We start from the raw sequence: 24,933 nt of genomic DNA, 5'->3' as shown, positions 1-24,933 counted from the left end.
TCTGTTAAGAATGTTTAGACATCAGCTTATGCTTTATTTGATTCACTTATTGAGTTCAGAATCCAAAGTCTATTAATAATAAAACCCAGATTTGCCCTTGAGCATTTCAAGGTTACAGATGCCTAGTCTTCCTGTTAGTGGGCTATAAATTCAACTTTGTCACCTATGTTTGCCCTTGCAGTAAATGGGACACCATAATTTTGCAGTTTGCAGCTCAGGGTGAAGTTAAACTGCCCAGTTTGGACACTTTCATAATTTGGGGTCATTGGCCCAACTTGCAGTAAAAGGCTGAATTTTCATCATTAGGTCATTTGCTTTTTAAATGAATATTTTTATGTGGAAAGAATATACCCTGATCGACTGGAGAGAGCCCATCAACATCGCAAATGAGACTTGAATTTGCTTTTCGGCTTTGTCACCGATTATGCCAGTGACATTAGGTAAGTCAGTCCGTTGCTGGTATTGCATTTGCCAAATAGGAACAATTAAGTCTTGCTCACCTCACAGGATTATTGAGATACTAGAATTATATAAATTTATGGTAGTAATATTACTAAATGTTTAAATAGCATTGATATTTAAAGATCTCTAAAAGTGAGGGTGAATAGGGAAGGAACATGGAGAAATCCCTTATCTCCTTTATAATTTTCTCCACGTAGGAGCTCTTGCTTCTTTCTTTTTGTACTGAGGGTGGGATGCATATTTTGAAAAACCAATCTCCTGGTGTTACTAATATCCCCCAACTCCACTCCCCACCCCCATTGCTTTTTGCTGATTGGTGTGTTGAAACAATCAGGATTGTCTTCTGCTCTGTCAATCTTTTCACTGTATCTCTGTATATATCAGTGAATAAAAGGCAGCAGGGCATTTTAGAGTGGTGTAAATTCCAGGATTCCAAGCAAGTTTCAGTAACAGGCTGTTTGGACTATAGGTACCTCATTACTATCAAGATGAATTTTGGAAGATCTGTTGGCCAGCCTTCCCAGTGTCACTCGTAAATGTCTTTTTGTGAAAAATAAGTGCCAATGGCCATTGTAACTGCCCAGGACTTCGGGCCTCAGAAGAGTTGTTTTTTAGTCTTTCCTGATTGCCTCCCCTGCCCCATTCATTCTTTGCCAATGCGTTGGGTTGCCCTGCTCTCCTAGCTCCCTCCCACCCCTGTTTTTCAATTCTTAATTTTCTTTCTATTGCCCAGAAAGGCATCAGCAGGAGAGAGAACCTTTATGAGTCCTAGCCTAGAGGCATTTAAACTTGAAACAGCTACTCTTTTTTTATTTTTATTTTTATTAAATGGTCATTTATGGCAGAGATCCTATATGTATGAAAAATAAAAGTGAAGAGGCGTCTGCTTAGGATTAGTGCCTTTTTGACTTATGCACCTATATTTTCAAGGTGATGTGGTTTTATTGCTCCCTTTTAGGGAGCCACTTTTCAAATCTCAGGTGACCAGACTGACTTGAGAATGCAGTTTGGCGCATGAATAAAATGGGACACAGTGTTCATTTGCAATTTTATTTTTTAAAAATGAAATATTCAAAGTACTTTTTTCTTTCAAATATCGACACATAATGTTTAACTTTAAATATTTACAGCATGTTGTGATGCTCTTGTAGAAAAATGCATGCTTCTGGCCTGAAAGCCAGAGCAAAATGCAAAAGACCATTTAACTGCAGCCAGAGAACATGAACCTGTACAGTATCCAGTCACTTTTCAGCACAGGATTGAGAGCAGGAATACAAAACTGGAACCTATTGTTTCCTAGCAACATGGCTCAGGCCATTATAACACAATTTCCTGTATGATTAGAACCTCTAACTGTTGTTATATAGAAACTGAAAATCTTGGCATACACTGTAAACATCTTTACTTCTCATGAGAAAGTAAGCAGCTAAAAAGAATATTTTTCTGACGTAAAGGCTATACTTCTCTTTTTCACCTTCTTTCTTACTGATGCTTTTGCCAGAAGAATAGTAAAGATTTAGACATTGTCATGAATCATACAAGTAAAATATTTTCAAGGACACAATCTGATATACTAACATTTATTTAAGAGGTTAAAGTCCACCACTAAATCTAAGGAAAGATTTTTTTAACTGCCAAACACGTTTCCTTTGACAAATAATGTAAGATGACAACTGCCAAGACAAAATCCACAGCAAGTTTAACTCTAACTATTTTCAGTTACTGTTTAGGAAGTAATTTCTTCTTACACACAGTAGTATAGTTGGTCCTTAATAGCTTTCACGTGAAGGACACACTGAAACAGTCACTATTTTGTGGTTGAATTCTTTTTTGTTGTTGTTTGTTATTTTCTGGTTTTTTTCTTTGTTTTGTTTTTTTGCTTTTTTTGTTTTTTTGTTTTTTTGCAGAATAAAGAACCTTACAGAAGGCTGTGGAAGAGCAGTCTGAGATCTGAAGTACTAGTCAGGTCAGCTATGTGTACGTGAGTTCCTCTAAGAACACAAGAACGTTGCATCCAACCTGTAGCCTTCTGTTTTTCCACAAGCTATAATACTCTCCAGTCTCTCCAAAAGTTCCTTTCAGTACTTGATTACTGTACTTTTGCTTCCATTACCACTGAACTCCATTACAGTTGCCCTTACAGGAACATATCTTTATAAATGCAAAAACTTTGCCCTGACTCTCTTAGGTGCTATTACAGTAGGGCCTGGTCTGGTTAAAAATTTTTTTAAAAAAAAGGAAAGAGAGGAAAAAAAGTAGAAACAACATGATAGGATGCTTGAAACTGTGTCAATAGTAATGAAAAAGAACAATCTTACAAAAATTAGAATTAATTGTATACCTCTCTACATAGCATGTGAATTCCAAATTATACATCATTAAGTTTTCATACATTTGGCTATGTTGTATATATTATATTATATATATAGTCTATATATTATAGATCTTCTAGATAAATTGACAGTAAAGGACACGCTTATTTTATACATTATTTTGTTGGGTTAAAAATAAAACATATGCCTATTTATATGGTGAGTGTTTCACTAAAAATTAGTATGAATTGGGCTTTATATCCCTTTCCTTCAGGAATCATGCTTCTAATCAGTAATGATTAGAATGACAACTAAAAATAAATATATTTAAATGTCTGTTCAACTGTGAACTTTTCAGCTCATTTGGATCTCTAGACTGTAGTGCAAGAGTCAAAACAAAATAAAACAAAGCACAAATAAAATGGGCCTAACTAGGAAAAAGAAACAACCATGGAGTATTCCCTGCCTCCGGCCCAGAATATTCTTCATAGGAGAGCCCAACTGCTGTGCTCTCACTTGAACTTACTTGAATGGTGTGTGGCTGTGTAGTGTCAGCCACCTGTCTTCTGGGTATGAGAAATTCATATATTTCTCTTTAAAATGCTTTTACTTTCATCAAGAAATACAAATGAATTGTTCTTTCATTAATTTAAACTTCAGAACTACAAGTCAATAAAGGCATCCTTTGTATTCACATGAATAGGAAGTGATGTACTCAGTATCTCCATGTTCTTATTAAGAAATGCCAAAATGTTTCTCTTAGATTTACTACTCATTAGTGCTAACCTTTTGGGTTTTTTTCTCTTTCCTCCTAAAAAACTTTGGAAGTGGTAAAGAGAACAGTAATAGTTCAAGGCAGTATTAAAACCACAGCTCTAAGTGATAAAAAGTGCATTTTCTGAATATAATACAAATATAACTTTAAGAAACTAAAGGCACAAATTAAATATGTATTTCAAACTAGAAATGCACAGTTCATGGTAATTACTATTAAGTAAAAGCTTCAAATACTTGTTTCTAATGGATATTTAAAGCAGTTTGAAAATGATACATCATCAGTGAATTGCAAAAAAGTATAATCGCTTAAAGTATAAGCAAAATAGACTCTAATATTGACATCTTGGATTAGTGATAAAATACATCATCACATTTATGAATGCACTCTTTATATACAGTTCATAAGTTACTTTTCCATTGATTTAAAAGAACATCAGAGGTTCTAGGAACTTAAGGTCCATTTTTAGGCTGGTGTGGAGGTATTCAAATTTTCAACAAGTTTGCTAGTAATTTTAGATCCTGTCCTGAATAAATACTATACCATTAACACAGGCCTGATTCAGGGGAAAAAAACCCCAATATGAGTTCATCGTGAATTCTTTCTCTCTCTTGGAATACATGTGTAATCCCAACCTGAAGGTTTTGAAAATGAAATGTCTGGATACACCCTCCCCTACTGTCAGCGGGCCCTTGCCTTTCTCTCACTCTTTGTGTAGTTAGGAGCCAGACTCTTTAAAAACCTTAATGTGAGCCTGGATTCTGACTTTGCATATTTTCAAAAAAGACTGTCATCACAAAGCAAGGCAATGACCCCACACTGCATTTAGGTAGTGGCTGGAAAGAATCCAAACTGCGACATTCCATCATAAATTCTCCTTCAGACATAGTGAGTGTCCAGACCTGGTGATGAAAGTGCTGAAGCTGGCTCAGGAGAATTTTCCACAGGCCACATTGTGCTGTCCTGTATTTTCATTTGTGGTAACTTACAATTGCACAGCAGTTTACAAACTGTCTCTTTGTCACTGGGCACAAAACTCCCAGCTCACCAAGGGGCTTCTTTTACGACAGGATTCATACAGATTGAGAAACTGCAGCTGATATTAACACTAATCCTGATCTTTTCTGCATTTTAAATGATTGTAGAACAAAATAACCCTTCCTGGAAAATAGCTATTTTCCTAGGCAGGAGAGATGATTAAATCAAAAATAAATGGGCAAAGACAGAGAACTAAAATAACTAACCATATAAATTATCTTAGTAAAAAATAGTCTGCCTCTCTATAATTAGTTGAAATGTTTTAGGTTGGAAAGGACTCACTTAATTAAATTTCCTATGGCTGGGAGATGTTCAATACAGAATTGCACATTTGAAAGATAAATCTAAGTGGGGTGAAACAATGTGGCAGCAACTTCCCGTGATGTTTAGTTTGGTCTTCCCTTTGGTACTTTCCTTTCACCTTAGTACTATGTCTATTTTTTTTTTTAAAGGTTTTTGGCTCTTATGAATTTCTGCAGTAGTAGTGAGTGTAATGTGTCGGCATCCCAGGCATGTATGCCTGTGAAAGCCTATTTTTTTTTTTGTACCAGAATCACACTTTGTAGTAAATTACCTTTCATGTGCACAAAACCATTGGATTAGTGTATAAATACTGAATCACGAATGTGAAACTATGACCAAAACACACCCTATATATAAATGAGAAATTCCTACCCAGGTTAATAAAAGCTATGTTTTCATGACACTAATACAGCTGGACAACTGAGTACAAAATGTAGTCAAAACAAGTTGGGTGGGAGGAGTTACATTGGCCAGCTGCCTTGGTATCATGTACACACGAGCAAATAGTGGCAATTGGGTTTGGTGACCACACCCACAGGGAAGCGTGGTAGACAGAACCCAGCCACCACACGCCAAAACACAGCACAACAACATGGCATCTATTTCAACAAGCAAGGAGGAATCATCAGGGATGAAGGGCAAATGGGTCCTGACTCTAGGAGATGGTGGCCGAAGACATTTTACACTTCTTTCAAAGTTTCCTATAACAGATCTGGAACATGTGAAAGAGCTGGCAGTCTTTCAAAATGCAAGGTTCAGATATGATTGCACCACCTTTCAAATAGCCCGCAAGTTCTGCCAAAAGCTGAATATGAAACCACGTGTCACAATAGACATAGAGAACCTTGGGTTCTTTCTTTATATTTGAACATCGGCATGGTTCCACAAATTGAAAGCGGTGCTTGCTGAAAAAAATTTTTTTTTAGTTGAGTTCTACTTGTGTTATTTTGAATACTGCCACACAAGAACTAAAAATCTCTGTCATTTCTTAAAGAGTTTAAACAAACAATATTAAAATACCATCTTCCGTCACATTGAAAGGCAGTTGGATATGTTTCTCCTCCATATTTACATATACAGAGTTCTGATCTAGAAAACCAATACAATAAACCATTTTATGTTTTAAAAACAGGCAGTCTTTGGTGACGCAAAGGCAGAGATTTTTTTTGTTACCTCCTGCCTATTTCGCTCTGTCTCATAAAGTGAATATTGTTGGCACTGTCAGAAAGTTCTAAATACTGCTCAACAGACAAAACAAAATACCCATCATAACTTTGTACTCTCCCAGTGCTCAGCAGCTGCTGCTTTTCCCCCTCTGTCCATGCCCGGATACCCTCTTCCCCTTCTTGCAGCCTTCTTTGCTCCTTAGTCCAGGCCTGGGCCACAGCACGCTGTCTGGCGATCTCCAACACGTGATTCTTTTCCTCTTCGACAGTTGTCCCATACCGGATGTTGAAGCACAGAGCCCCGTGCTGGAGCTGGATATCTGCAAACCGTCTAGTCCTCCCATTCAACACCGAAGTCATCTGGGACACAGTGACATTGACACCATTCTCCAGAATGCGCCTCCCCCCAGTGTTCCCGATGAGCACCAGGTCTTCCTCCAGAGACCCAAGCTTAATGAAGTAGTGCGTGTCCCTCCCCTCTATGGTAAAATGTAGGTTTTCCAGGTAATGAGCATTATTGAGAATGGCAGCCAGCCGCCTGCTATCTTCATTGGCTACTCCTATAATATCGGCTGTTACTATGCCATCCTTGATGGCGAATTTTATACCTTTGCCGAAAACAGAAGGAACAGCAGCAAACCTTGGTTGCTTCCCTCCTTCAAGGCACCGTCCATCATTATATCGGGGAGTCATAGGAAGTTGGTCCAAGGAAATGAAATTCCTGAGCTGTTTCTGGAGCTCACACTGGATACCCAGGATGGTCTAGGAAAGAAGAAAGGCACAGAGCAAAGGCAGCAGACGATTAGACACCTAGCATACGCTTGGTCACTGTAGAAAGCAAAGGCTTGCCAGGTTGCTTCCTTCTCTCTCTAATTTGCTGGTTTGTGATTTAAAAACAAGCCACGTTTGGAATCTCTTCACCAGAGCTTTGGAAAAGACTAACAGGTGACTTGATCACCTGGCATATATTTCTTGATATCTTGGTGAGTTAAGAGTTAAGCATAAGCAAATACGTTAAAACTTGATACCACAGAATCACAGAGCTAAAAGGCACTTAAGTGGGTCTAGTTCCCCCCAAACAAAGACATTTTATTTTTACCCATTCAACGGACACTGACTAGCTGTTTCTTATTGGATGTAGAGTAATACATTAGCCACAGTGAGGTATAAAGAGACGGTATAAGGCATCATTCTTGCTTTCAAGTAGCTTATGACCTTATAAATCACAAGGGCAAATCAGCAAGTCCATGGATCTTTTTATGTGGATTTTAAAAAAAAAACTTTTTACTATGGCAGATTTCAAACGTACTAAGAAATAAAGAGAAGAGAATAATGAACCTCCAAGTATCCATTGCAAAGCATCAGAAATTTTCAAAATTTTGTTAAACTTTTTTCAGGACGTTTAATTACAAAAAGCATTTACATGTTATATGTATTTACAAAAAGGGATAAGCCTATAGTACTTATTTAGAATTTCGTTTCCTTTATAATTTTTATACTTGAATTTCAAGCCCTCTCACCCCAAGTTTCAGTTTTATTTTGTTAAAGCCATTTTTTTTGGCAAACACAGATATTCCTCTTTCTTTCAGCTAAAAGATAAAGTTCTTTTCTTGTTGTCATTTGTACCTCATTAAGTGATGGAATTATCTGCCGAACCTTGAATGTTTTGGTATTCCTATTTTTCCAGAGACTTTCTCTCTGTAATATTTATTATTTTGCTTCATTACCCTTGTATACTGTTTTTTCTTGTTTTTTTTTTTAACATCTTTATTGGAGTATAATTGCTTTACAATGGTGTGTTAGTTTCTGCTTTATAACAAAGTGAATCAGTTATACATATACATATGTTCCCATATCTCTTCCCTCTTGCGTCTCCCTCCCTCCCACGCCTCCCTGTCCCACCCCTCTAGGTGGTCACAAAGCACCGAGCTGATCTCCCTGTGCTATGCGGCTGCTTCCCACTAGCTATCTATTTTACGTTTTGTAGTGTATATATGTCCATGCCACTCTCTCACTTTGTCACAGCTTACCCTTCCCCCTCCGCATATCCTCAAGTCCATTCTCTAGTAGGTCTGTGTCTTCATACCCGTCTTGCCCCTAGTTTCTTCATGACCTTTTCTTTTTTCTTAGATTCCATATATATGTGTTAGCATATAGTATTTGTTTTTCTCTTTCTGACCTACTTCACTCTGTATGACAGACTCTAGGTCCATCCACCTCACTACAAATAACTCAATTTTGTTTCTTTTTATGGCTGCGTAACATTCCATTGTATATATCGGCCACATCTTCTTTATCCATTCATCTGTTGATGGACACTTAGGTTGCTTCCATGTCCTGGCTATTGTAAATAGAGCTGCAATAAACATTTTGGTACATGACTCTTTTTGAATTATGGTTTTCTCAGGGTATATGCCCAGTAGTGGGATTGCTGGATCATATGGTAGTTCTATTTGTAGTTTTTTAAGGAACCTCCATACTGTTCTCCATAGTGGCTGTACCAATTCACATTCCCACCAGCAGTGCAAGAGGGTTTCCTTTTCTCCACACCCTCTCCAGCATTTATTGTTTCTAGATTTTTTGATGATGGCCATTGTGACTGGTGTGAAATGATATCTCATTGTAGTTTTGATTTGCATTTCTCTAATGATTAATGATGTTAAAGCATTGTTTCATGTGTTTGTTGGCAGTCTGTATATCTTCTTTGGACAAATGTCTGTTTAGGTCTTCTGCCCATTTTTGGATTGGGTTGTTTGTTTTTTGTTATTGAGCTGCATGAGCTGCTTGTAATTTTGGAGATTAATCCTTTGTCAGTTGCTTCATTTGCAAATATTTTCTCCCATTCTGAGGGTTGTCTTTCGGTCTTGTTTATGGTTTCCTTTGCTGTGCAAAAGCTTTTAAGTTTCATTAGGTCCCATTTGTTTATTTTTGTTTTTATTTCCATTTCTCTAGGAGGTGGGTCAAAAAGGATCTTGTTGTGATTTATGTCATAGAGGGTTCTGCTTATGTTTTCCTCTAAGAGTTTGATAGTGTCTGGCCTTACATTTAGGGCTTTAATCCATTTTGAGTTTTTTTTTTGTGTATGGTGTTAGGGAGTGTTCTAATTTCATACTTTTACATGTAGCTGTCCAGTTTTCCCAGCACCACTTATTGAAGAGGCTGTCTTTTCTCCACTGTATATTCTTGCCTCCTTTGTCAAAGATAAGGTGACTATATGTGTGTGGGTTTATCTCTGGGCTTTCTATCCTGTTCCATTGGTCTATATTTCTGTTTTTGTGCCAGTACCATACTGTCTTCATTACTGTAGCTTTGTAGTATAGTCGGAAGTCAGGGAGCCTGATTCCTCCAGCTCCATTTTTCTTTCTCAAGATTGCTTTGGCTATTCGGGGTCTTTTGTGTTTCCATACAAATTGTGAAATTTTTTGTTCTAGTTCTGTGAAAAATGCCATTGGTAGTTTGATAGGGATTGCATTGAATCTGTAGATTGCTTTGGGTAGTAGAGTCATTTTCACAGTGTTGATTCTTCCAATCCAAGAACATGGTATATCTCTCCATCTATTTGTATTATCTTTAATTTCTTTCATCAGTGTCTTATAATTTTCTGCGTACAGGTCTTCTGTCTCCTTAGGTAGGTTTATTCCTATATACTTTATTCTTTTGTTGCATTGGTAAATGGGAGTGTTTTCTTAATTTCATTTTCAGATTTTTCATCATTAGTGTATAGGAATGCAAGAGATTTCTGTGCATTAATTTTGTGTCATGCTACTTTACCAAATTCATTGATTAGCTCTAGTAGTTTTCTGGTAGCATCTTTAGGATACTCTATGTATAGTATCATGTCATCTGCAAACAGTGACAGCTTTACTTCTTCTTTTCTGATTTGGATTCCTTTTATTTCTTTTTCTTCTCTGATTGCTGTGGCTAAAACTTCCAAAACTATGTTGAATAACAGTGGTGAGAGTGGGCAACCTTGTCTTGTTCCTGATCTTAGTGGAAATGGTTTCAGTTTTTCACCATTGAGGACGATGTTGGCTGTGGGTCTGTCATATATGGCCTTTATTATGTTGAGGAAAGTTCCCTCTATGCCTACTTTCTGCAGGGTTTTTATCATAAATGGGTGTTGAATTTTGTCGAAAACTTTCTCTGCATCTATTGAGATGATCATATGGTTTTTCTCCTTCAATCTGTTAATATGGTTTATCACATTGATTGATTTGCATATATTGAAGAATCCTTGCATTCCTGGAATAAACCCCACTTGATCATGGTGCATGATCCTTTTGATGTGCTGTTGGATTCTGTTTGCTCGTATTTTGTTGAGGATTTTTGCATCTATGTTCATCAGTGATAGTGGCCTGTAGTTTTCTTTCTTTGTGACATCTTTGTCTGGTTTTGGTATCAGGGTGATGGTGGCCTTGTAGAATGAGTTTGGGAGTGTTCCTCCCTCTGCTATATTTTGGAAGAGTTTGAGAAGGATAGGTGTTAGCTCTTCTCTAAATGTTTGATAGAATTTGCCTGTGAAGCCATGTGGTCCTGGGCTTTTGTTTGTTGGAAGATTTTTAATCACAGTTTCAATTTCAGTGCTTGTGATTGATCTGTTCATATTTTCTATGTCTTCCTGGTTCAGTCTTGGCAGGTTGTACATTTCTAAGAATTTGTCCATTTCTTCCAGGTTGTCCATTTTCTTGGCATAGAGTTGCTTGTAGTAATCTCTCATGATCCTTTGTATTTCTGCAGTGTCAGTTACTTCTCCTTTTTTATTTCTAATTCTATTGATTTGAGTCTTCTCCCTTTTTTTCTTGATGAGTCTGGCTAATGGTTTATCAATTTTGTTTATCTTCTCAAAGAACCAGCTTTTAGTTTTATTGATCTTTGCTATCGTTTCCTTCATTTCTTTTTTATTTATTTCTGATCTGATCTTTATGATTTCTTTCCTTCTGCTAACTTTGGGCTGTTTTTGTTGTTCTTTCTCTAATTGCTTTAGGTGCAAGGTTAGGTTGTTTATTTGAGATGTTTCCTGTTTTTTTAAGGCAGGATTGTATTGCTATAAACTTCCCTCTTAGAACTGCTTTTGTTGCATCCCATAGGTTTTGGGTCGTCGTGTCTCAATTGTCATTTTTTTCTAGGTATTTTTTTGATTTCCTCTGATTTCTTCAGTGATCACTTCATTATTAAGTAGTGTATTGTTTAGCCTCCTTTTTTTTTTTTTTTTTTGTGGTACGTGGGCCTCTCACCATTGTGGCCTCTCCCGTTGTGGAGTACAGGCTCTGGATGCACAGGCTCAGTGGCCATGGCTCAGGGAGCCAGCTGCTCCGCAGCATGTTGGATCTTCCCAGACCGGGGCATGAACCCGTGTCCCCTGCATTGGCAGGTGGACTCTCAACCACTGCGCCACCAGGGAAGCCCATGTGTTTGTATTTTTATACTTTTTCTTTATCAGAATAATTTTTTTTTTTTTTGGCTGCATCATGAGGCATGCAAGATCCTAGTTCCCCAACCAGGGATTGAACCTGTGCCCCGTGCCATGGAGGTCAGAGTCGTAACCACCGGACTGCCAGGGAAGTCCCATTTATCAGAATAATTTAATTTGTTATTCCCATGCTCTTAATGCACTATGCCCTGAATTATTTTGCAGTTGGAGATCTGATGTTTTACGTCTCTTAGTGAACAATTTTCTCTATATAGAATCCATAATTGCCCCTTTTTTATTTTAAAGATTTTTTTTGATGTGGACCATTTTTAAAGTCTTTATTGAATTTTTTACAATACTGCTTCTGTTTTATGTTTCGGTTTTTGGACCATGAAGCATGTGGGATCTTAGCTCCCCCACCAGGGATCGAACCCACACCCCCTGCATTGGAAGGCAAAGTCTTAACCACTGGACCGCCAGGGAAGTCCCCCTCCATAATTGCCCTTGGTAGCCCATTTTAGAATTGTTAAAGTTCAGTTCCACTTTTTTCTTCTGCAGCAGTCATCAAGTCACACATTAGTCTTTTCTTTTCCCAAAGCTCCAATTCCCTGATCCTTTCCTCATGGAAGCTTTTTTCTACCTCCTTATTAATCATGGACATTTAAGTGAATATTCAAGAAGACTCAAACATAAGTAAGCAAATATATGTTTCACGGTGTTGGATGCTCTTCTGTTTTTTTCAGCTAAATAGAGATGGTAAAACATATACTAACCTTTCCAGGATCCCACTCTTGAGTTTTTGTCTGAAGCTGTAGAAGCTCATAAGTTAATTCCAAATTTTCTAATTCTGGTTTGGGAAATCCAGGTAGTACATTGTGTAGTTGGAAACCAAATAGCTCCAACCAACTTCCAATGTCTGTGAGACAAAAATTTAAAAGAAAAAAAGATTTTAAAGCCCATACTTTACAAATTTTGTGGAAAGCTTGAAAGATGCCTCTCCTGCCTTCGATATGTTTAGCCAATGGTAAGTTAGGGATAAACTCCCCCTTATGTCACCCACTCCAAAACATATGATCCGTTCCCCAGGGAAAGCTTTTGATTCATGGATAATCACAGAGATCAGCTCAGTTTACTGTGTGGAAATTCTCAATGTGGTAGTGGTAATAAGGCCACACAGACTGTGATATTAGATTTACTTGATGCAACAGAATCCCGATTTTTCTTCTATGAAATTATTTGTAGAAACTTTTAAGAGTGAAAACTACAAAAAGAAAGCTTAAAAGGAAAGAGAAAATGTACTGGGATGCAAAAGCATCATGTTTTATGCCAACATACACAGTTCTGCTCACTCTAGAAGACTAAGGAAGAGAGTGACTGCACAATAACTTGTGGGCTAGCTGGCAGGAAGAGGAAGCATATTTACAAAGGCATTGAGATTATGTGATAAACGAGTTTTCTCTTTACCTTAGCATAAAGTGTTACACCGTTTAAATACCTGTGGTATACTTTGCAACATCTTGAATTTTGCCAACTGGATAGTTATTTTCAAAAGAGTAGAGGTTGAATGGTTTAGGAAGGAGGTTCAACTGTTTCCATATGTGATGATTAGGCGTCGTCCATCTACCAGCAACAACATCATAGTCTCTTTGCCCCAGGTGCACTAATTTAGTAAGGAAATCATAGAGTCCTCCATGAAAACCAATGATGACCTGAAAGTCAGGGTAAGTGTCATGATAGATATCTCCATAAGGCGTGTACAGTATCTCTTTTATCACCTGACCTCGACTGCTGAACACGGCTAGCGGGGTTCCTGTATTATCACAGGCTACGTAATATTCTTCACCACTGCTTAGCTCCATGGCAATAAGGTGACCTTGGAGATCATAATACAGGGATGTAATCTCTGAGCTCGTGTGGTTGTACAAATGAGTAACTCTTATGGGGTTGGCAAGGTCTGCATAAAAGAACTGGAGGTGCTGTCCTAGGCTGGACTTACTGGCGACACGTCGCCCAAGCCCATCGTAGTAATACTGCACAGTCCAGCCAGAAGCCTTATTGTAGGCTTTCTGCAGCAGACCATTAGAATTATATTCGAATATGTCATTTCCCCTCTGCCTCAGAAAGCCATCTTCATCCATTTTATACTGAATTTCTCCTAGTCTGGTGATGCGATCTCGGAGGTCATATCGGAGAGGAGTAAGACGAGCACTATTCCCGTGGCTTAAGAGGTTGATGTTGCCATTCAGATCATAACTATAACGCCACTGGGTTTTATCATTTACAGAAACAGTTTGAAGTTGCCCATCAGCATCGTATTCATAGAAATATCTTGTTATATTGGCATCTACTCCTACTCTGATATCACATATTACCATTCGGCCCATATTATCATATTGAATAGTCATCCAGTAGGCAATTGCCTTTAGGATTTCATACTGGACTTCAATGACTTGTCCATTGGCGTTGAAGATCTTGGTGTGCTTCATCACTGTAGTAGTTATGACCTGATTTAAATCGTAATTAATTACACTGAATTTTCCAAACTGCTCTGTTCTACCAGAGACATCAACATATCGGTACAGATCTATGGGCAAAGGGGTTTCATTTATCACAGCTTGCATGCTGGTGACGCGGAAGTTGTTGTAGCTGTAGTCAAACCGAGCATTCACAAGGCCTTCTTCACTGAATCTGAAAATCTGGCGCCCAATAAGAGGTCCTGAAGGGATCAAAATAAAAATAATGAGAACAAAGCTAGGCGCTCAACACTGAACAATCAGAAAGTTCTAGTGTTCTTTTCTTTAGTATGGATGCTTTTACATTCAAAATAAAATATTAGAGATTGACCTCTGATATCTAATGCCTGGGCATCTCATCTCATAGATATATATATTCTCATAGTTGTGGTCACCAAATATGAAAAAATTTTAAATACTGTATATTATAATTATAGAATAATTTAACTATAGGAACTTTAGAAGTAATAACCCATCCAGTAGTTGAGGTGATGAAACTGATATTATAAACATGTTTTTTTAAAAACAATTACAGACAAAAATACTTTCAGTTTATTTAACCTGTGCTACAAAGTCAGAGGGTCAGGTTTTGACCAATTCCAGCATTCAAGTAACTGGATTTGGGCATTTTATAAACCGAAAGGATGAAGTATAATCAAAAGTTGTGACTTTTAAAGACATGTTGCCATCAACTGAGGCTTATAGAGGTTATATAGGGCTTGAGTTAGTTTCAGTGAGACTCATATCTTGCAGCTGCATTTTTGGGAAGATTTGGTGGTGAGTAGGGACCGGTACACAGTTAGACTAGGTACCTAGAACTCAACTTTCTTGAGAGCTGAGACACAGAAAGAGAAATGTACTGTATGTTTTTAAGGAATCAGCTTTCATGTCACTTATGTTTTTCATTTTCAATGGAAGATAATTTGATAATGCAAGTGAAATTTGGTTGAATTGAAGAATGTCTATAGGTTAATGCTTATATCTCAGACTGTGGCCAGCAAAAATTTCATAAGACTGATGTGGTTGTATACATCACCACCCTTTCACAACAAACCTGTTTGCCTGTATCTGATTGTGCAAATGAAGCCATCGTGCATCAGGTGTATTGTCTTAATCACTCCAGAAGACTCTTCGTATGTTAATGTGACCTGGGTGGTATCATAGAGAATCTCGGACAGCCTTGCTTGCTTGGTGTACTTGTATAAAACTCTGCGCCCTGTCCCCAGCTGCAGGGTCTGTAGTAGTCGGCCATCTCGACTATAGTCTTGGATAAAAGAAGTGCTACTGTCTGGTGGGGAGTAGATGTTCCGGTAGTAGCCCACTGAAAGCATGGTTTGTAAACTGTGGCGCACCATACTAGGCATGGTGACTGAGAGCAGACAATCCGATTGGTCATACTCAAAGATATAACGCCGCTGGCTATGTAAGAGAAGCATCACAGACTGAAACGAGACAAAGGCATGACAGCATAATAGTACCATTGGAGTTCAGGAGATTAAAGAAAATACACATTCATCCATTCAACACAAATTTATGGAGCACTTACTGTGTGCCAGGCACTGTGGTGGACCCTAGTGGATGCAGTAGTGGGCAATAATGTGTCTATCTTAAACTTACAGTTTAATGGAAGAGAAAGACAAATAACCAGACAATTATAATATAGTGTGAAATGTGTTATGACAGAGGAAGTACAGGGCGCTTATGGGAAGCGGAGGAAGAGCAGCTAACTCAGACTTAAGAGGTCAAGAAAGGCGTCCTGGAGGCTGGGACATCTGAGTTGAGACATAAAGGGTGACTAGGGGTTGCCCAGATAAAGGCAGGGTGGTGGGTGGAACAGGATGGGGAGAGTATTCCTGACACAGGGCATAGCACTGTGAGGGTCAGGATAAGAAAGAGAACATGGCTTTTTCAGGGAATGACAGGAATTTTGTGTGGCCAGAGTATGGGTGTGTTGGAAGGGGTGGGTGAATGGCAAGAGCTGAGGCCAGGCAGGTAGGCTGGATCTAGATCACACTGGGCTTTCTAAGCCACGCTAAGGAGTTTGGACTTTAACCTGCTGGCAACAAGGAAAACGCTGAAAGCAAATCGAAGGACAGGGCAATCCAGTAGGTAGTCCAGAAAGGTTACTATTGCTTCAATGTGGAGGTGGATTGGAGGGAGGTAAATGGGGGGCAGGGCATGCCACATATTAAGTATTAGTCACCAAAAAATACTTATTGACTTTATAGAGGTGTCTTTCTGAAAAGTTGTATATAAAATATTACTATTACAGTAGTCCCCTCCTTATCTGCAGTTTTGCTTTCTGAGTTACCCACAGTCAACTGCTGTCTGAAAATATTAAATGGAAAGTTCCAGAAATAAACAATTCATGAGTTTTAAATTGCACACTGTTCTGAGTAGTGTGATGAAATCTCACGCTGTCCTTCCCAGGATGTGGATCATCCCTTTGTTCAGTGTATCCACGCTGTATCTGCTACCCGCCCGATAGTACAGGAAATATCAGTATATATGGGGTTCCATACTATCCACAGTTTCAGGCATCCACTGGGGGCCTCGGAACGTATCCCCCGCAGGTAAGGGGGGACTACTGTATTGCTTTGCAATTCGTGTTTTAAACTATATTAGGGAAACATGCCATTAACAGTGAAGACTTCTCTGGTTATGCAAGCCCTCTCCCCCAAACTGATCTGTATTTCAGAAACAGTTATTTGTTGAGGTATAATGCTTTGCACGTTATGGGTGCTTCATTGATATTGGTTTATCTTATTTTAATTTTAAATATAGACATAAAAAGAACACTATTGTAGGGAGAACTCAAACCCTATTTCTAATTGAAAAGCATTTAAGCCTCATCTTTCAATAAAAATAAAAATTGTTCACCCCTGGGAATTCTGATATATCTCCCTAAGGGAGCTTTTACCCCTCCTTTCTTGAGAATTGGCTTATCAAGCAAAAAGATTTAGTTGAGCTTTATTTTCTGAAGTTTCTGTTATGAAAACAATAGGTATCTTTTCATTTTCTAAATATAAATTACATAAATAGTTATGAATATGAATTACATAAGCATATATAATGTACTTTTAAAACTTCTAAGTATGAAATTATACTCTAATATTGAACATGCTTCTTGAAACTGCACGTCATCCCTGCTCGTCTGAGAATTGATATGGAATCGCATGTCAGTACTGTGAAGTCAAAGTCAGCACTTATTTGCTTGTTCGCTTATCCTTTCCTTCTTTTCCACCAAGTACTCTGCCCGGGGATACAGAGCTGTGTGGAAATCCTATCACCTCATCACCTGTGGACACCCTGTAGCTCCAGAAAATCTGCTGAACAGAAGGCTGGAGACTTGGAACTCCTGCGGGGGCACGAGGACACAAAGGGACCACTGAGTCCTTGACCACGGCAGAACGCAACAGAACCTGGGAGGAAATTGGTGGGAAATGCCTTTGCATCACCTCTATGCTGAAAGCCAGATTTCTCAGCTACTTTCCACTCTCTTCTGTCAATTTGCCGTGAACAAATGACATCTGTCACCTGCGATGTGGGCCAGGGACAATCACCATATGGCTCGCACACATTATCTAGTACCAGCCTGCCTGGGCCAGGCCTTTTCCAGTCGCTGTACCAGCCTTGCCAAACATTTATAGCACATCGCCATTGTGTTCTCTCCCTGCTCTCATCCTCTGCGCTGCAGTAAACTACTGCCTGACCCTGTTCCTGGGTGGTGCTGATGCTGCGCTGTCTCAAAAGCTCCCTGGTCTGTTTTAAAGCTTCCTGCCAATGGCAAAAATGTGGATGATGTGATTAGAAATCTCATGAATGTAACCGTTGCGTTGCCAGACTACCATTTAGTTCTCACTTGCCTGCTTTTTCACTTTGGGTGGGCATTATTATCAGCTCTTTCAAAAACAATACTTATGAGTCCATCCAGTGCCCATAGTGCAGCTATACGGTAAAAGGCCATTTCTTATTCGTTGAAACAATGGAGTGGGAGACTTTGTATTTTTTAAAAATTGATTGTGAGATCCGAAAAGACTGTGACATCATTGTAAAGAAGAAAACAAGAACAATCATGGCTGTATACTCATTTGAACACGAGTAGAAATGAGAAATGGCAGAAATTTGAAAAATTAAAGCATTTGAATGACCACCAGATGGCAGTCTGGGGCCACCTGGAAGCACAAGCCAAAGGCTGCATTCTCTCCCTCGAGGCAGCCTTTGAAAATTTCAGCCCCAAAGAGGCAATTTTGTGTAAATGTATCAGACTAAAGCATCTTATTAAATGATTATAAAATATATTTAAATGTATTTAAAAATGAAGTTCTTAAGAACAATTTTAGGAAACGGAAAGATGTAAATGTAAATTTACTGTAATACAAAATTTTAGCCCCACAAGTCTTCAAAATATAATTAACTCAGGGAAGGCTCATAAATCAAGATAGAGAATTAATGGCCGCACAGAGAAAACTTAAGAAACAATAATTGATTTTCTTAAATAGAGATGAGATCATTTAAGCCACCGCAGCTATTAGCCAAATAATTATTTTTCTCCTAATGGCTACAAATCATTGCGCATGAAAATGATACGAGTAGTTTTTACTTACTCTAGAGGAAGTCAAACAATTTTTACAAAATTTCTGCACATTAAGGTGAAATATCTGCTGTTTGATTTTTAATATATCATGGTATAGGGATGGCAAGCAAATTTACAGAGGTACTACCAGAAGTATTTTGAGGTATAAAAAGAGACTTATATTTTAAAGTTTGAGAACTCTTACTTCAAAATATACTACTAGAGCCAGCCTCTTTGTCTTGCTCTGCCCCAGACATAGTGAAAGAATGTTCCAGCGAAGGCCATGTTAAAGAGAGGACTTTAAAAGAGCACGGGGAGGCACAGAACCTCATCACCTCACTGGAAAAGTTACATGTTAACTGGATTTTGGTAAATTGAATATTCTTTACCTTTTCTTTCTAGAATCACAATTTCAAAGTTGCTTTAATTTCCTTCCTTTTTTCCTTCCTTCCGTTCTTTCCTGTTTTAATTTACCTTCAAGTAGCAGTAACTGCCAGCCTTTAAGTTCTTCGATTCATATAAATACTAGAATAAATACTAGAATGCACAATTTAAATGGAAAGGAATTAACTTTTATTGAATGACTAGATGTGCTGGGTGCTTTATATTGTTATTTCATTTAATCGCTGCTTCTATTCAGTGAATTAATTATTATCACTGGTAATAATAATGTTAATAAAATCAATCTCGTGATAGATGATTTTTGGAAAGTAAAGAACCATTCCATAATTATGTGTTTTGTAGGTTCTGAGTTTTGCATAATAGCATTGCTTAAGTCACGGGCTATCTTGTAATTAGAGAACAAATTAAATGTGAAATCAAGAAAGGGAGAAAAGTCAACTAAAAGGCACAAGCGATTTGGCTGTCTCACTGGTCAGTTAACTAGTCTTTGGAAGTCACTGGGGCTTTTCTCCATACATTGTTTTGTGACAATAAGGTCTTATTTCTGTCTACTGCAGACACTGACAGTCTCAGGGAGCTCTCTTTGTTGTGTTTTTTTTTTTTAAAGAATTATTGCCAAGTAAGTTTCTGTAGCAAAACGGACGTATGTGAAGTTTGCTTCACATCATTCTTTGCTGAAATAACTGTGCTGAAATAATCAGTTAATCCAGAAAAGGGGAACAATAAAATTGCTTCATTGGTGTCAGAGAAGAGGCTAAATAACTACATGCAGGGCTGAAATTTAAGTTTCAACAGGCTCTTTTGTCATCGTATGGACAGCCTAAAGGGAAAGTTCTACGAGACACAGAAGCAACTGTCTACAGGCAGTTAGCTCAGTGGCCAGACTGTGGCGCTAATGAGGCTGGGGCTCTGAGTTCAAAACCGTACATACTTTTTTTTTTTTTGGCTGTGCCCGGCGGCTTGTGGGACCTTAGTTCCCCCGACCGGGGATTGAACCGGGCCCTGGCAGTGAAAGTGCTGAGTCCTAACCACTGGACCACCAGGGAATTTCCTCAAAACTGTACATACTCATAATGAGTGCCAGCTCCTTCACTAGTCACACGTAGACCTGTGGGAGGATCAGCACAAACCTATCCTCATTCCTGGAAAGACTAATCAGCCTACATTCTGCTAGAATCAGTGGCATCTTTTTTTCATATGATGGTCATCATTACATGCCTTGCCTCTGTGAACGTACACCAAATCTTTGGATTCAGTTAATTTTTTTTTTTTTTTTTTTTTTTTTTGCGGTACGCGGGCCTCTCACTGTTGTGGCCTCTCTTTGTGGACAGTAGTCATACGATTTTGCCAATCATCCTTGTTACTAAAATTCAAAAGATAAAAGATCTACTCTGTAAAATTCAGATGTTCCCAGTGTAGAGTACAGATTATAGAGATTTCATCGATTTCTTCAGCAGAAAAGGACAGGAGGTGGATACAGCAGAGAACTCCCTCCTTTACCCTGGCTCCCAAGTGGAGCTCTGCTTTATCTCCTAGGCATTCCCAACTTGGCAAATTCCCCAGCGACTGGCTCTGGGAAATAATACAATAGTTTTATAATAACATACAACCGCTGGCACACTTTTTTTAAAAAAAAACTTTCAGGGGTATATCAGAAAGGCTTAGCATCATTATAGTGAAATTTTGCGATGTGAGCTATGAATGCCCATGACTTTTCTAAGAACTTCTAGGGGTGACTTTGCACTGACTACCCTTGAATCCTCAAGGGAAGGCATCTTCCAGTTTTCCCAGAAATTAATTCAGGACTGATAAGTTGAATGGATAGATTTGGGAAAAAAGAGACAGTATCTTAGGACATCAGAGATTGAGATGGTAGATAGAGATCAATTTCTCTTATTGTCTTCTGATACTGATCCGGCTAGAAATCATTTTGCTGTGGGGGGCTGATGTTTGACAAATGGATCCAGTGATGGGATTAAAATCCTTGCCCATTCCAAGCAGACAGAGGCCACGAGCTCCTATTACAGATGCTACTGGAGAGTCATTACATACAAAGGACTATTACCAACGAGGCCCCACTGCTACCATTTCCTCAGACCGATTACTTGGGAAAATTAGTCTTCAAATGTATACCGCTAAACTTTTACTGACTATCCTAACAAAAGTAGAAGTCCTTATCCTCTGCGTAAGAGGCTCTTTTCCGGAGCTGCGATACATTAACACGCAATTTTATAATTTTCTACCTATTTTACTTCAGTGTGAGCTTTCATAATAATAAAGATACATTTTCAGGAGCATGAACAAATATGCTCAAATGAGGAGAAATCGAAGCCATTATCCTGACTTCAGTTTGAAAGAGTACCTGGCAGAGCGTGGGGTTGGGGAAAGTTTTCAGCTGAAAAACAGCTTATCCTTACAGGTATAATTTGTTGTTGTTACTTCTATAGAGCAGAACAGCCAGAACACAGACTTTTCTCCTGCAGGTCCTCAGCAAGGCGGGTAGTTCAGTGCCGCTTTCAATATTCTCATTCGGGAACTCAGAACTAGTTTATTTCCCCTACATGCTTACCTTTTCTAAGTAGGTATAGCTCCAAATTTTCCCATCAGCCCAAGTTCTTGAAATGATTTTTCCACTCTGGTCATATTCCATTTTTTCATTCCACGTCCCTCGTTGAATAAACGTCACCAATCCTGAAGGTGAATATGTGATATTCACTTCATTATATCTGCTTATGGGAGACCACAGAACAGGTCGTCCAGTCTGGTCATAAAGAATTCGAAGGGTGAATTTCCGATGGTCGTCATAGATCTTTCCTGTGCGAGTCATATGATCAAAATCTATGGAGAGCAGGTTTCTGTTATGGGCCTACAAAAAAGAGATAGGAAATACATTTGAAGCACTGCCTTAGCTCCCCTCATCAAGTGCATTCACAATTGAAAAGCTTTTTCTGTTTCTCCAGCAATGGGGTGTCTCTTGCCTTTGAATCCACCGGCTGCTCCTCGGATGACACTTGTCTTTATTCTCCCAGCAGACTGTACAGTCTTGGAAGGTTGGGGCTATGTCTTAACTACTGGTATGTGCTAGCTCCTCAACATACGGTTATTGATTGCTTTTGCCCAACTCAAGCCTCAAGTGTTCTGATACAATTTTCAGTGATTATGTAATCTTATTTTATGTGAGTCAGATGCCTACCAAGGAACGGGATTTCCTCCCCCTCTTTTACCAATGAAGTGGCTAAAACATAGAATGGTGAGTTATTTACATAATTAGAAATTAGAAAAAATGAATATAGAGCGCCCCCTCTAATTTATACAGAGAATCCCTTCTTGGGCTTCCTGTTCCTCTGGGCATGGAGCTTTATCACTTCACATCTATCACAGGGGAACACAGAGCAACTCAGATTGTCTCCTGAGATGGAAGCCCACTCAGCAATGTTTTACCAGAAGGTAAATGTGGCAGGTGTTGGTAGGCCCCCCAGTATTTGCGAGGGTGACACCACTCAGTGAGGTTAGAGCATGGAGTTCAATCTGGGTACCAAGTTTAGAAACAATTAGTAGCTCGGCTTGGTTCTGGTCTTAGGCTTCCTTGACTGCACGCCAGCATCCCCTCTGTGTACTTCACGGCCCCAAAGCTGTCCAGAGAAATCCTGCCTCTGAGGAAATTCAGCCTGGTCTACACAAGATAACCAAAGAACTAAATGGCTTAGTTAAAAAGTTTTTAAATTGGACAAAAGGCCACTTTTACTGGGTTTTCAAAGCAACTGGACAACTGACATGATCTGTTCTACTCTTCAGCTAGTAATGCCAATGTTTGGCACTCCCACCAGTAACTGCTATAGCAAGCTGATGACAACACAGAGCTGAAGAAGGCTCTGGAAGACAGGGGTTTTGAAGTAGGTGGGTGAGAGGCCAAGGGGAGGGCTTTAAAAATTTGTTTTATTTATTTTAGTTTAGCTCAGTTAAGTTTTCATTTCAGTGAGTCGTTTGTTTTGTTTTATTATAACTTTTTATGTGGAACTAGTCTGACTCACAAGAAGTTGCAAAAGTGGGGAATTCCCTGGCGGTCCAGTGGTTAGGACTCCAAGCTCTCATTGCCCAGGGCCCAGGGTTGATCCCTGGTCTGGGAACTAAAATCCCACAAGCCTCACAGTGCGGCCAATAAAATAAAATATGTAAATTGTTGGAGCTATTAAAAAAAAAAGAAGTTGCAAAAATGATACAGTAGCCATGTACTCTTCACCCAACTTTCAAGGAAAAGACTTCTTTTGGGTGAAGGGGGTCCAAGCATATCTGGAAGGAACCTTCTAGGTTCTTGGCTGAGACCCCCACACACTGCCACCCTCACCCTGTAATAAAAACAGGAGAAAAACAAGCAAGTTTAATAACATGTATACCTCCTGTACACATGGGAGAGACCCAGGGGAACTGATTAACTCTCCAAAATGGCCCAAGTCACCACCTTATATACTATCTCCAACTAAAGACAAAAGATGTTGGGAGGAGGGAGCCAGTTATGGGAGGTGACCAGGCAAAGCACAGTAAACAAGGGTAAGGTTGTTATGCAGATTTAAGTCATTGCTTTCTCCATCAGCCTAAAATAATCTTTATACCAAAGAGGCATATTTTGGGGTGGCAAATTCTTCTCCCCTTCAAATAAAAAAGGAGAAACTTTGAGAAGTATAAACAACAGTGGCTCTCGGGAGTCAGGAGACTGAATTAGCTGCTTGCCTGTGCACCAGCCATCTCTTGTATTCGGGCCTTAGTTTTCTTATCTGTGAAAAGGGAGTGATATTTACCACTCTACACCACACACCTGTGTTAAGAATTAAATGAGATTACATATACGGGTACCTGGTGATGTGTAAAAATAATATTAGTAATTGTTGTTTTTAGATATCATTACTTTTTGCATTTTAGTTAGGCTTCTGAATGGGCCCATGTGTCAGATTCCAAGGACTGTAGCTTGGTGTATTAGATTTATATCTGTAGGAATTGTCAACACGATCCTGAACAGAATATTAAATATCTGTTTAATGAGGTAGGGGAAAAAAACCAACATTAGGATTTGACTACATTAATCATAGTCGGACTAAATGGATTCACTAGCTATTCAACTAAACTTCATGTTCATTTATAATTTTTGTGGTCAAGGATTTCTTTAAATATCTGAAAGCTATATACTGTGTCCCCAGAAAAACGCACATAAGTACATAAACAAACATTTTAAACAAAATCTCAAGTGGGATCTGAAACTCAAACATGAAACCTTTAGGGGTCTTGAGTCCAATTTCAAAATCCTGGCTCAGAAAGAGGTTTTCAAAAATTTTTTGTTAAAATTTTTTTTTGCTATTTAAAAACTTGAGATATAACTGACATATACCATTATATTAGTTTCAGGTTCAATATGTGTATATATTGTGAAATAATTACCACAAAAATCTAGTTAACATCCATCACCATATGTAGTTACAACTTTTTTTTCTTGTGATGAAAACTTTTAAGATCTATTCTCTTAGCAACTGTCAAATATACAAAACAGTATTATTAGCTATAGTCACCATGCTGTACATTACATCCCCAGGACTTATTAATCTTTTAACTGGAGCTTTGCACCTTTTCACCCCCTTCATCCATCTCGCCCACCCTTCACTACCTGCCTCTGGCAGCCACCAATCTGTTCTCTGTATCTATGGCCTTTTTTTTTTTTTTTGATTCCACATCTAAATGAGATCCAGAGTTTTTATCTTAGTGCCCTACATGACTGCAAAGCCAGCATTCTCATTTCAGACTCTGGTTTTCCTTTGCTCAGTAATTTTGTGCACTTTGCTTTTTAAAATAACCTCCTTAACTTCTACCCCCATCATAAAAGTGATATTTTTTCATTGCAGAAAAATTGGAAAATATAGAAATATACAAAGAAAATAATCACCTGTAATCCCATCCTTCAATGTGAATCATTGCTAGTACTTTGCAGCA

The 24,933-nt window shown here is 38.6% G+C and overlaps 1 protein-coding gene across 1 annotated transcript in view; it reads right to left on the bottom strand.

The window, feature by feature from the left end:
* Positions 1-1,498: 1,498 nt before the first annotated feature.
* The window catches only part of TENM1 (teneurin transmembrane protein 1), a 361,765-nt gene continuing 338,330 nt past the window's right edge, over positions 1,499-24,933 (bottom strand). The window contains exons 28-32 of the mRNA XM_067722679.1: positions 21,527-21,823; positions 15,034-15,421; positions 12,962-14,182; positions 12,240-12,382; positions 1,499-6,818 (exon numbers count right to left, since the gene is read on the bottom strand). Coding sequence (XP_067578780.1) covers positions 6,060-6,818; positions 12,240-12,382; positions 12,962-14,182; positions 15,034-15,421; positions 21,527-21,823 — 2,808 coding nt within the window. The 3' untranslated portion in view covers positions 1,499-6,059. The remainder of the gene's footprint in view (positions 6,819-12,239; positions 12,383-12,961; positions 14,183-15,033; positions 15,422-21,526; positions 21,824-24,933) is intronic.

This window comes from Pseudorca crassidens, chromosome X (genome assembly GCF_039906515.1).
Source record: "Pseudorca crassidens isolate mPseCra1 chromosome X, mPseCra1.hap1, whole genome shotgun sequence".
Lineage (NCBI taxonomy): Eukaryota > Metazoa > Chordata > Mammalia > Artiodactyla > Delphinidae > Pseudorca > Pseudorca crassidens.
This window is presented reverse-complemented; position numbering and strand designations above follow the sequence as displayed.